The sequence below is a fragment of the Vidua macroura genome, chromosome 1 (assembly GCF_024509145.1).
Source record: "Vidua macroura isolate BioBank_ID:100142 chromosome 1, ASM2450914v1, whole genome shotgun sequence".
In the NCBI taxonomy this organism is placed as follows: domain Eukaryota; kingdom Metazoa; phylum Chordata; class Aves; order Passeriformes; family Viduidae; genus Vidua; species Vidua macroura.
In genome coordinates this window covers 94,366,128-94,379,580 of record NC_071571.1, presented here as the reverse complement: position 1 = coordinate 94,379,580, position 13,453 = coordinate 94,366,128, and the positions used below count along the sequence as shown (strand labels likewise).

Sequence of the window (13,453 nt, the reverse complement as noted above, 5' to 3'; positions counted from 1 at the left end):
CCCATCCACAAACACCCCCAAGTGCTTCTACCCAGGGCTGCTCTCAGTCCAGTCTCTGCCCAGCCTGTGTTTGTGCTTAGGATTGTCCCAACCCACATGCAGGACTTGTTGAACTTTAGCACTTGGCCTTGTTGAACTTCAACATTGACACAATGACACAGCTCCTAAAGGCTGAGTGAGACAGGGATTTTTACTGAGCTAGTGTTCTCACTGAGTTTCTTGTGACTAAAAGCACTTTAAGAATGCATCTTCTGTGTGGAGTTAGTAACTTCAAAGAGAGCACTTTCCAAGTGATTCATTTTAGCTATGGGAAAATCCTACAGAGTTCAGACACTCTCTTGGTAAACATAACCTTATCTGTGGCAGCTTTTAAGTGTCACACAGGTATTTGTGTGGAAATAAGGGACCCTCTGAAAGGGGCATCAGTGAATGCATTATGATCCAGTCAGTGCAGGACACAGATATGTTGCTGAGAGATTTTACTAGAAAGAGAAGCATATGGTTTTATGAACTATAATTAGGAACCTAATTAATTTTGATTATTTTTAATCTTAAATGTGAAGTAGATATTTAGATATTACTTCCAAAGTGGCATTAGTCCAGGACAGTGCCTTGCTTGGTTATTGGAAATCCTTAAGCAGATCTTAGCCTTTTGATTAGATGCACCTGGCTGTGTGCAAAGCTCAAACCTGAAACCTTGAATTGCAGCTTGGTGAATTGTGCTTGTTTGGGAGCCTAATCTCCTATAGCCAAAAGTATTTGGAAAGTAGCATGAGGGTGATTGTGTTGCTGGGATGCCAGACAAAACTCGCCTATTCTAAGCCCAGCCTTGCTCCAGCTGGCTGTCAAGATGTTTTGGGAAGAGATTTTGGTCATAAAAGAGAGGCACTGAACTTGGACCTCAATTTGGGGAAAGCTGTTTCCCATTTGCAAAACAGGATTTGTTTTGCAAACCCCTGTTATCTTCATCAATTCTTTGTTCTTGTTTCCTTCATCAAGCCTATTTATGATCAGTATTTTGGGGTAAACCATACAGCCTCATGTTGTTATTTACCAGTTTCCCTTGAAGCTGTATTTCAACAATGTGGGGAAAAACTGGATCTGGATTCACATTTGACTATGGCTGTAGGTAGATTGTATATCACTGAAGCTATATGAATGACTGGGAGTGAGATGGGTGTATTGGTAACAAAATGTTGATGAGCTATTTGTTTTTATGTGTGGATTGAAAGCCGAATACAGAAAAGTTTGGAACACTTGGACTGGCAGCAAAGGGATCTGAAACCTCCATTGCCAGTGATAGAGGGAACAGACAGGCACTGTTTCAGAGCCTGCCCACCTATTCTCAAGCAGAGTGCAGAGTGGCTGTGGCTGGGAGAATTTCCCTGACAGAGAAGAAATTTAGATATGTATAAACAACACAGACAAGACAGAATGAAATATCACAAATGGGCTCACAAAATGCATCACTGAAAAATAGACTCTTACGTGTTATTTCTAGTATTTTCTGTTGTGAGAATTAGGGCTTCCTAAATACCAAACTCTGCAGTTAACACTTATTAGCTTCAGCTTAGGATAAGTTTCTTATCCAGCCTTTAACAGTGGCCTGAGAGCCCATAATATGAAAGACTTGTCAGTCATACCAGAATTTGCCAGTCTGTTAAATGAGTTGTGAAGAACACTGGGAGCAATTGAGTGGTCCAGCGTAGGATGAGATTGCTGGAACATTACACATCCAAGAGCTTCTGATCTCCCTGAGCTGCACTACAGTAAATTGATGCTTCCCTAATCTACAGCTGTCTTAGCTGTCTACATTTGATTAGAGCAGCACTGATGGTAATGAGTAATTAGATAAAAGTTGTGTGCAACTAAGATGGAAAGAAAAATCTTTATGCAGAAAATGACTTGCTCTTCTCAGATGAAAGGAAAACCCGTGGCCTGCTTTGCAGAGCTTAGACTCAATCATGAATTAAGTTCATAAAATAGTATGGTTTGTCTACATTTTCCTGTGTGTATATGATGAGTGTACCACATATTCAACTCATGCATGCATTTTAAAACTTACTTTAAATAAGGCACCCTTTTTTTACTGAGACTGAACATTGTGTGTCTTGGTATGTGTAATCATGTAGGTAGATACTGTCTGATTTTAATTTGCAGAATGCTTCTAATTGTCATGTGCATTAGTACTTTGCAGAAGTAAGAAATAATAAATAATGCACATTCCCCACTAAAAGACAGCGGAGCATCTTTGTTAGATTGTGTTTAACAGTTATTTTCTAAAGTCTTTATTTTAGCTATTTAAATGTTATTTTGGGTTCTAGAGTACTAAATAGATCTCAATAGAGTCGAGACACTATTTAAAGATGTTTTGAAAGAAATAGCTTTTCTTTTGCTAACAATCCACTCTTTTTTAAAATATCTCTCTCAGCAATATAACTTTATTAGTATAGGTAGTAACAAGATACAGCCAGGATAAGTATTGTTTTTAGAGTAAAGTAGAGGTTATTTGTTTTATGAAGAGGTATGGTAGGAAGTTGTTTGAAACGTGTAAAGCAATTGCAGGTTCTAATACAGAAGTTTGCCTATAACTCTTCTTTAAAGCATTTCAGTGTAGGATTGAAACACTTGGTAAATTGTGTTTGAAAAAAATGCTTGTGGGTAATAGGAAAGGACTGCCTGTGATGAATATTGAGTGCTAGCCATTTTTCATCTATTTCTAATTTTAACCACAGAAATTGTTCTGTGATTTCAATGGAGGAAAGTTTAAAGAAATTCATGAGCACTATATTAAAGTTTTTTATTGAACAATAGACTTCACCTGTAGAGTAGAGAAGAAAGTTTGCAGAAATAGCAGAACACTTGTAGATTGGTGGTGTATGTTTTTCCTGGCTAGCCATTGTCAAAGATTTAGCAGACAAGTCCTGTATTCACATGAAAACTTATGACCTTGTGTGTTCTGAAGGACAGGAGTGTATGGACCTCAGTGTTTTCAGAGAAAAGGAAAAAATGGCACTCACAAAAAATAAAATTATTGAAACAAATGAACAACCAAAAAAAAGAACCCAAAAAGAACACCCCAAACTCATAAAGCATCACCTGTAAGCTCTTCTCCTCTGACCCACCCCCAACCCCTGGCCCCTTCCCCATCTACAGCAAGTTTGACTTAAAACAACAGAAACCTCTTCAGTTGCTTTCACTGGCAGGAGGAGGAGATCCTGGTGCACACTCAGGAACACATGCACTGATGCTGTAGGAAGGAAAACCAAAGCACAGATTCTCTGGTGTGCCCTGACTTACTACCACATCTGATTCTTGCTGCTCTCTATTTACCTGCAACAGAATTGTCTCAGGCATAGAGACTCAGCTTTTTGGATGAAAGACTGAACATCTACTGCAAATAAACCCTGTTTCCCATTGGACTCTATATGTTCTCCTGTGCCATAAATAAATCTCCAGCTCTATGACTGACTTAATCCAGCAAAAATCTTCTTTTTGCTGAAATGAGCATCTCCACTTTCCCCCGTACACAGTTCGCACTTTCCTGCCCACAGCCTCACAACAAACTGGGTGTGGGAATTGATTCGACTGACAGTTCAGCTTTTCACGGAGGATTTCTTTCCCAGGTTAGTTTACAGACCAGCTAGTCCCCTGGTTGAGTCCACAAAACAAATCCTGAGTGGCAGAAACAAGCAGACAAGGATAAGGGCAAAGGCAGCAGCCTGGATGAATGCTGGATGAAATTGATTGTGACACTTGAGTTTCTCTCTTGTATGCATTAGCAGAAATGGGCCTTTGATGTGCAGTAAATACAGCACTCTGTGGGAAGCTAGAAACTGGCATTATGGTATGTGAGAGTGTTCTTGGCTTCTGAAAAGGCTCACAGGCATGTGAGCAGATCTACTTCAGTGGGAGTCCAGGCATATTTCTGACTCACCCTGAACTAGGACAGTTTATGGAAATATCACCAGGAGGAGCAAAGCACAGTGCCAGAGTCCTCCTTAAGCCTTTCCCTGCATATGCAGTGCTGTGGCTGAGAAAGTGCCATACAAAAGGAATCAGTGAGATCATTTTGCAGAATGTCTTGTTTATTTGCAATTTATGTGTTATCCTCATTAGAATTATGAATACATGAATTTTAATAGTGAATATTTATTACCTATCTTTTCCTGATTTCCTCTGTATATAGTTTAGCAGCATCCTCACTGCCCTTACCCATGTTTATTCAATACTTGATACATGTATAGACTACAGAGTACAGGCTTATGAGGGGTTGCATGTTCCCAGCTGAAAGACTCTAAAAGAAACCTGGCTTTCAATGTCTTTTCTTGGGTCTCTAAGTGGAAGGAGGTGATGGATAATTTATAGATAGTTTTGTTGGGTTTTTTTTTCTTAAACCAGCTGAGATTTCTTAGAGTTCAAAGCTGTTTCTCATAATCTAGGGTACATTATTGGCACAATATGAAGTAAATGAAGAATGTGATGAACTGCTTAAGAGCACTGCATTTATGTTTAAGAAAAATAAGTAGTATAAATTTGGAGATTGATTTCTGCTTAGGTTATAGGAAGAACTGTGGAATGCAGCTGTTTGGGTGGTGACACCTGTACCAGGCACTTGTCTTCCTGTAATACTGGTGCCTTAGCAGACCCAGATTTGTGCTGGGGATGGAGAGGAGGGCGTGTAGTTGTTGTGATTTAATCGGGCAGGCAGCTGAACATTATGCTCACCTCCCCCACAGTGGGATCCGTGAGAGAATCAGAAAAAAGTTAAAAACTCATGGTTTGAAAAGAAAAACAGTTTAGTAGAACAGAAAATGAAGGGGATATAGTAATAATGATGAAAAAAATGTACAAAACAAGTGTTACATGATGCAGTTGTTCAGCACCTGCTGACTGATGCTGAGCCAGACCCTGAGGAGAAGCCACCATCTCCTGGCCAATTACTCCCAGCTTTATAAGCTGAGCATGATGCCATAAGGTATGGAATGTCCCTTTGGTCAGCTGCAGTCAGCTCTCCTGGCTGTGCACCCTCACAACTTCTTGTGCACCCCCACTCTCCTTGCTGGCAGGCCTGCATGAGAAGTTAAAAAGTCCTTGATTTAGTGTAAGCATTGCTCAGCAACATTTAAAAACACCATCATGTTATCAACACTATTCTCATGCTAAATCCAAAACACACCGCTGTACTAGATGCTAGGAAGAAAATGAACCTGTTCCCAGCTGGGAACAAGAAGGCATTTATATCCTTTGTGGCAGTAATTGTCTTACTGATGCTGAGCTTCCATTGGTTTACTTCATGTGTCATGAAAAAGCCACATGGAGGGGAGAGTTCAGTAACAAACCACTCACTAAAACACTGGTCTTGAGAGCTGAACTTCCCTGCAGGGATTTTAAGAGGGAGTTACTACAATGAAATTTGTCTGTGGTGGACAGAAAGGTCTTGAATGTGCAGCTGTGCAGTCTGTGGGTAGTGCCAGCCCTGGCTGCACAATCCAACCATTTGCCACTCTGTAGGCAAGAATTTGAATGCCCAGTCTGCCAGCACAGGCATGTCAGCAGGCACCACCAGCTAGCTGTCATGGGCTGTCACAGCCTGCTGATGGACACCCATCCTCTACTTGGTGGAGAGGTGACTGTCCCTGCCTGCATTTGCTTGCACCCCAGAACTCACCTACCTGCTCCAGGTAGAGTTAACAGGTTATGAGGGCAAAGCCCTTTTGCACAGATTGGGTCGGGGCACTCCTGTGATCCCTTTTGCCAGCAGAACCATGGAGTCAGTTGGTGCTCAGCACAAACAGATACAGAATCATCTTCCCACAGCCTCTGCTTATAAGACTCTTCTTGTTATTTCCCTGGTAGATCAGCAGGAGCTCCTTTGGATTAGTTCTTGCCAAAATCTCTGCTCTGGAGCCTTTGGCAGAGGCACAACAGCAAGCAGCATGAGAATAACCTGTGATAATGCTATTTCTGTAGCACACATCTCTCTGTAGCCATGATGTGTCCCAATTCAATTAGCATCTGTCAAGCTGACCTTCTCAAATGGTTGAGGAGTTTTCTGTATAGGTTGTGTAGTCGTTTCTGCTGCTTTTTTGATTCTTCCAGCATCTCAGATGAACAACTTGGCATGAGGTACTTAATCTGTGTTGTCTGGGGAAATCTTGTTTACTCTGAAATCTGGAGAACCTACTGAAAATAGCACAAGCATGAGTCTGTCTCACTAAGAGTGCTTCACAGTTCTCACTTCACCCAGAAGAACGTGAGGCTTGCCACGTTTTGCTCTGCAACACTGATACTTCATATTGCAGGGATAAAGAACAGTTCCTCACAGGAAGAGGGGAGATAAAGTCTATGTTAGGACAGGCAGTTACAGAGTACCATTAGGCTTTGCTGTATTTTGTCAAGGAAAAGTAGGTTAGGATAAGCTGGGTTACCAGAATAGGAACTTCAAAATAAATAAATAAATAAAATCAAGTATACATACTGCCAAAAGGTCAGAAGACAGCTTCCAAGTCATCAAGTCTCATCACTGCTATCATTGACACTGCATCACACAGCCTTATTCATAAATATATCAGGGTTCCTCTCAAAACATTTTTCTGTTAGACTAGAGGAGAACTTAGAGGAAAACATACTTTCTTTGGATGTTATTCAGGTCACCTAAAGCCTCATTGCAAAGTGGTGCATATATCTCTGCAGTGAGATCGTATCTCGTGTTAGATCAAGTTAGTGTGAATTTTTGAGGTCAGTAGTGGCAGGACTAGAATACTAATCTGAAACCAAATCTTTCACACTTAAACAGGTGAAAGAATCTTCAAGTATGCAGATATTAAAGAAATGTAAAAGAAAAAAAATGAGAGAAGAACAAAGTGATAGAAAAGTCAGGCTGGCTTCACTCAAAGCTGATCAGAACTTCATTTTATCTGGTACAATTTAGCTATGAGTCATTTCCAATACCATGGTATTTAGATACTCTTGGGAAGTTTGTGTCTATACAATCAGCACTTAATTCCATGCTTGTGATGAGCAGCCCTGCTTTGCAGGGTAGGCATCTTCCAGTCTTTTCATTGTGTTTCTGTCCCTCCTAGGCTCATGTGCTGCCCCATGACTATCTGACCAAGCAGCATTATTTAAATGATGTGTCATACTTTAGTGTCATCACTGCATAGGTCAGCTTTTGGGTTTTGCCATCCTCTCTTGGGAAAATAATGATTGACATTTTCCATCAGTTTGTTTTATAGAAGAAACTCAAATACTCTACTCAAGTATTTCAGTTTCTCATACAGGGTCTTAGAATATTTACTAGTTGCCTGTCAAGATATTTCCTGTTTTCAATAGGAAAATATCTTGATCTAGTATAGACAGGACTTAAAATTCAGGAAGTTGAGAGGTTTTTTTAATGTTTTAGTTCATAAAGTATATTTTGAAGTGTCTGAGGGGTATAAAGATTTATTGTGCATGCTGGAGAGATGTCTGAAGCAATATTTTCTATGAGAAAATAACAATAGCTCAAGTGTGCCTGGGTTTTCAAGAATAAAATTTCCCATCATAATTCTGAGCATAGAGTCCACTTGCCCCTCCAGGGTAAACTCACTGTAATAATGGTAATACCTGTAGCATTTCCCCTGTCAAATGCCACCACAAACAATGCATCATCTGCCCACAAAGAGTCTGACAGCAGTGGAAAGATGACTGGTTGTTTTTTGTCCGGATAACTGCTTACCCTTTTGGTAGTTGTTCACTTCAGGTTGTTGGATGGAAGGAGAGGTGGAGAAGTTGTGCTGGTTCTCAGTGCTGGGAAGCTCCAGGGCAGACAGGTACAATAGTTCTTTTCATAAAATCATCAAATGGTTTAGGTTGGAAGAGACCTTTAAAGATTCACTAGTTCCAAGTTCCTGCCCTGGGCAGGAGAATTCCTTTGCTAGATCAAGTTGCCCTAAGCCCTGTTTTTCCTGGCTTGAACACCCATTCAGGAGTACATTGCCTCTGAGCTGCTTTAATGATGTTCTTGCCCAGTGCACCTGATACATATGGTAGCTGTTAAAGAACTGCCTAAGGCTATCTTGAATAGCTGTCCACCCCTGCATGTTTGCCAAGTTTAAGAGCTTTTTATTCTTACTGTATGGAAGATTAGGTCATGAACAAAGTAATTTTTGGGTCAGCTTTTGCCAGCTGAAGGTAATAAACAATGACAAGCGAGCAGGTTGGGGTGACTTTAAGATATAGTTTGTGCTAGCTGACCTGCAGCAGATCTCTGCTCTGCACTTAGTTTTTTTATTAAAATAACTATAAAAGCAAAAGTAATGTAGTTGAAACTATCCTCTTGGATCATCTTGAAGCCCAGGTACTGTAGAAGATGTTAACCTCTTTATGAGCAAATAGAAAGCAAAACTGATGCTATGGAGAATTGCTTTTTCTTTTGCAGGTGGTAGTTGCAGGCATGAATTCCTTGCAGGATACTAATTCAGAATATGGAATTAAACATTTGGTTTATTAATTTTAGGAACCACTCAGTTTAATTTGTGTGTCTGATTTTTCACTCTTCATAGTGTAAGTTTTGGTTGTTTTTATGCAGGAATGTTTATTAGCAGGAATTTTACATTACTCAAAAGATGCAAGTGCAGAATTATTAATTAAAAGAAAATACTGAAATGCTTGATGAAATATCAGAGTACATGTGCCACATCTCAGCAAGCAGAAAAGCAAAGGTTTCTTGGCTAGTAAAATATAACAAGCTCAAGGGCAAATCTACTGAGCTTATTTTACTGTAGTGCTACTCCTTTTCTTTCAGAAGATATTTCTGTACAAAGGAATTCTAAAGGTCAGGTTGGTTTATATGAGACTAATTGAATTAATACTGAACCCATAGCTCCTTCTCTAGAAATTCAGCTCTTCAGGGAGGGAAGGAAGCAAACATACTCCTGAAACTCACATATGGATTATTTGTATGCCATATTTATTTACACTATTTACTCTATCTATCTATCTATCTATCTATCTATCTATCTATCTATCTATCATATTTCCATATAGAGTACAGAACTCTGACATATGAAGGTAAGGACTGATATGCTGATATGAACAAGCATAGCCCCTACATTCATGTGAGGGGCTTTGCTCTCCTGCCTACTGAAAAATACTCCATTAGGTGTCATAGATTTTAGCATTGCATTTAACTTTACAAGGTCAATGGCACTCAAGGGGCAGATTCTAAGGACAGTGTCTCTGGTTACTGTCACTGCTAGTGGGAAGTGCATCACTGAATTTTGGAAGCCACATGGGGGGATTTCACCCTGGAAATCACATCATAAAATCATTTGTATTTGAAGTAAGCAATAACAACTTGCTAGTTCCAAAAGTTTTCTATACAGATGGTGAGATACCTGCATGTCCAAAGATGTCATGTGCAAGAACCAGAACTGGTCAATTTGCTGCTCTGCTTTGTTAAGAAATTTTTGTCTTTTTTTTTTTTTTTTTTTTTTTTTAATGAGACAACATATGTATGACACTGTCAGAGGTAGTTAGGAGACTAAAGGAAACACGGGAAACATTGGTTGACTGAACTGGTGTCATGGCAGCTTTACAGGTCAGAATTCCTTACAGCAAAAGAAAACAACAGGATTTGTGATAAAATGCCTAGTTTTCTTACACCTCTTTCTTAAAAAGGCATACCCCACAAAATGCATACAGCTGAAATGGTATAGCAGTGGATAAATATGTTCTGTAAAATTCCTTTGAAATATTTTTATGACATCTCAAACCTCATTGGCACGTAGTTAGAATTCCCCGATGCAGTTTCTGATTTTGTTTGGGTTTAATTTCCTTGGGATTTTTGGTTGTGTATTTCATCTTCGAGGATGGTCCATGTACACTGCAAGGCAGACCACTTTATATTGCAATTATGCTGAGAGCAAACAAAGCAGGAAAGGTTGAGAGACCTCATGGTCTGTAGCGCTTCAGGGGTCTGAAGACTGGCATTAGGGCTCCCTGCAGAGCAGCCAGATTCCTTGGTGGCTTCAGGCAAGTCCCTTGGTCTTTGCTTTGCTTAATGGTGCTTCCTTGTCTAACCTGCTGTGCACCTCTTTCTCCCTCCTTACTCCCCACCCACAAGGTGTTTAGCACCTTTTAAGTGCCTCAGTAGATGGGAGATGATTGAAGTGTGGAAGGTAGGCGTTTCCATAAGCCCTTGTTGGATCAGGACCATAGAGTGTAAACTCCCTCAGATTCTGGGATTGCTTCCATTTATGTGTGTTACTTTGCACTTTGGTCCTAATCACATTTCCAGCTGCATATATAATACAAATAACTTTCCTGCCTATGCATTAAATAAACAGAAAACACTGGACTACTGCCACAAATGCTGGCTGAAAGGGAATCAGTGTTGCAGGTGTATTTTTTGAAGTGTGCAGGAGCACTTTTTAAAAGATTGTATCAGTTTTCGAGATGTTTGTCAATTGGTTCTGCAGTCTCTCCAGCAATCTCAGGGCAGCTGTAGTGATTGGTAGTGTAGAAGATGGGCAAGAGAAGAGAGAACAAAGATTCTGACAGCGAAATTGAGTCAAGAGTGTATGTGTGCATGGATAGCATACAAAAACGGGAGTAATGAGGTGGTTTGCCGGAATCACTGCTAGCTGAAAACTCTTGCATAAAGCCAAAGTTTCTGAGGGTAAAAGAAAATGAAGGCAAAAAAACCCCAAAACCCTGAGGCAAAACCCCAACAAACAACTGACCCTGAGGACAGCAGGAAAATGAAGGAGAGGAGCTGGTTGCAAGAACATGCAGCACTTTCTTGACAAGGTGCTTAATCCAGACCCACTACTTCTGCCACATTCTGCTAACACCTGCAGTGTTGTAATAGCAGTTCCCATTCAACTTGAAAACACACTTCTAATAATTGTTTGTTCTAACCCTGAATTCGGGAGGAGTATGGTTGGTCTTGAGCCATAGAAGAGATGAGATATGGCATTTGGGATTGCTTCATTTCCTGTGATGGCTGTGCTGCTTCCTTTTTTTGCTTATAGTTTTTGAAGGGAAAAGGTTGTGCTTTAGTCATGAAACAGCATCTTTCTCATGTGCCAAAAGTGCTTGAAAGTCTGTGCCTCTAAGCCTCCTTATGGGAAGGAGAAATACTGTTGCTTTTGTTTAGGCTTATTTAAACCTGAGGAAACAGACTTCCATCCTTTTTCATTCCTTCAAGAGAAGCTTTGTTTTATTTTCCTTGCTTGCTTGCACACCACAACAAACTAGCAATTTTTAATTCAGAATCTTCCTTCAGACTAGGAAGTAGGAGAATTACATTTTTTTTCTTGCTACTGGTGCCAGAAAAATGGAAAAACACAGTACATTGGGACAGCAGGTGGCAGGTTGGCACTATGGCGAGTGCCTTATATTGGAAACAAATGACAGAAAACCTTAATTTGTCCCAATGTAGATCAAACAAGAGAGCACATATTTCTCTGGTTATCCTCTGGAAATACAAATTCGTATAGCGCTTCCAAATTCAAGGGATTTTACCCCATTCTTGCATGTCACCTTTCCTGCTAACACTTCCAAGTGTTTTGGCTTTAGTTTTCTTTATTTTGGTGATTCCTGGTTTTGCCTCCTTTCCTGAGAACTGCTGTTGCTTTGTCTTCCCCATTCATATTCTTTTTTCTTTCTTTTTTGCTGCATGGAGACTCTCTGCTGTACAAGTGTAAGTATTTTTTTAGCTCTGCTGTTTCTGGCCTACTTGTTTATGGTTTTGTGCTCCATTTGCCTCTGTACTGACTTGAGAGTCTCCTGGGAGACTGTAGTGCCATCCATCTGCACCTACAAATGAAATAGACAGTGGTTCAGGAATGAGATTGGATTTACAAAAAGGTTCAGCTAATGTAGCATCTGAATTTAAGGGATCCCTTGGTTTTAAGACCAAACCAAAGCAGAGTGATGATGTTGGAAGTATAAGCACAAATATTACTGCTCAGAAGGAAAGTCTGTTGAGTTGGTTTTATGTGCAAGCATCATACAGCTTAATGAAACAATAGTCCTTAACATGTTCTCAAAGCTGAAAACTTATATGTTGAAGGGAGTCTGGTTGGGGAGATAAGTTTCAAGAGGGAGCAGCAAGTTGTTCATTAGTTTGTTTGAAATCTTCTGAAAGGAAAGTCACAGGAGGGTCACAGAGCATCTCTGTATCTAATAGGATTTAATAGAAATTACTTTGAAGTAGGAGGAGAAAAACATGGAAATAAGTATATCCTTCGGCACTGAGAGTAATTTCAATTATCTGTATAAACAAAGAGAATATCTGAGATCCTCTTTCTGAAAGTACATTGTTTTCTAGCATTCAAAACAGAACAATTTCAGTTGTTGTTTTTAATTCCCAAGGTACTAATGTTCTTCCACAGCTGGTAATACAATTTCAGAAAACTCCAGAGAGCTCAGACAGTTTTGTGAGGAAGGCAGTCAGAAGGGAGGAATTTGGAAAAGTGATCATGAGAAGAGATCGTGGGAGCTTAAAGTTAGCAAGGACACATGACAGTGTGCAAATAAGCCCTTATTTGGAAGTGTGGTAGAGATTTGCTGGCTCCCATCTACTGCAGAAGGGTACATTCATGGAGCCATCTCCTGAGATCTCAGTGGCATAGGTGCATGAAGACTTCCAAGAGGTCCTCTCAAATTCCAGAGATGCAGTTAATATTTCTATCTGTCCTGCCAAGCAGCCTACAATGTGCTCATGGAAAAGCAGGCAAAACAAGGAAGAATTCAGGAGGTGGTGTGCTAGAATGGAAAGTCTGTGGAAGTTGCGTATGAGAGGAGGGGATTCTAACGGCCACAAGGGAAGCATAAGGCCGGAGAGCCACGTTGTGCCTGTGGGGCCAGAGGCGGTGAGAAGGCAGAAGATGTGCTTCTGCCAAAGCTGAACTGCTTCCATGTAATATAGGAAATGGGAGTCAGGCTGGGGTGTTCAGATATCTCCTCTAGCAATGACATGTGCACTGCTGCTGTAGCAGACTGTGTGGTGGCTGAGATGTTAAGCAGAGATTAAGCCTAATATTTTGTAAAAGAGCACACTGGCCTATTTAAGTTAATGCTTTGACCCATTTTGCTCTGCATGTGATCTAGAAAGTTCACTTGGCAAGAAGCCTTTCATCTGTGCACTTCCTAAACAGGCTAGAAAACAGAAGGTTTTCAAATAAAAGTGTATGTGGAGCTGTTATTCATGCTGTTAAAGCAAATGGGAAGCATCTCTATCCCTCTGCCTTTATCCCCAGCAACCGAGCTGCTGATGGACCATGCCAAGCTGACAGTAAGTTACAGCAGAGACTGGCTTATGGTCATCAGCACAAGCTCTGCAGGGTCATCTGGGGGCATTTTCTTGTCTGGGAAGTAAAATGAAATCATTCTGTTCCTGGCTGTTGGAGAAGTATTTGGAGCATACCAGTCCTTGCACAGGAACCTCAAAACTTGCCCTGTG

General features: G+C 40.4%; 1 protein-coding gene across 5 annotated transcripts in view; it reads left to right on the top strand.

Annotated features, from left to right (window-relative positions):
• CARMIL1 (capping protein regulator and myosin 1 linker 1) overlaps positions 1-13,453 on the top strand; it is a 187,118-nt gene that overhangs the window by 148,114 nt on the left and 25,551 nt on the right. For 3 of the 5 annotated variants that reach the window (XM_053981796.1, XM_053981769.1, XM_053981787.1), the window contains exon 30: positions 11,672-11,689. The exons of the other annotated variants lie outside the window; for them this stretch is intronic. In XM_053981796.1, the coding sequence (XP_053837771.1) occupies positions 11,672-11,689 (18 nt within the window). The remainder of the gene's footprint in view (positions 1-11,671; positions 11,690-13,453) is intronic. 5 annotated transcript variants of the gene reach the window in all.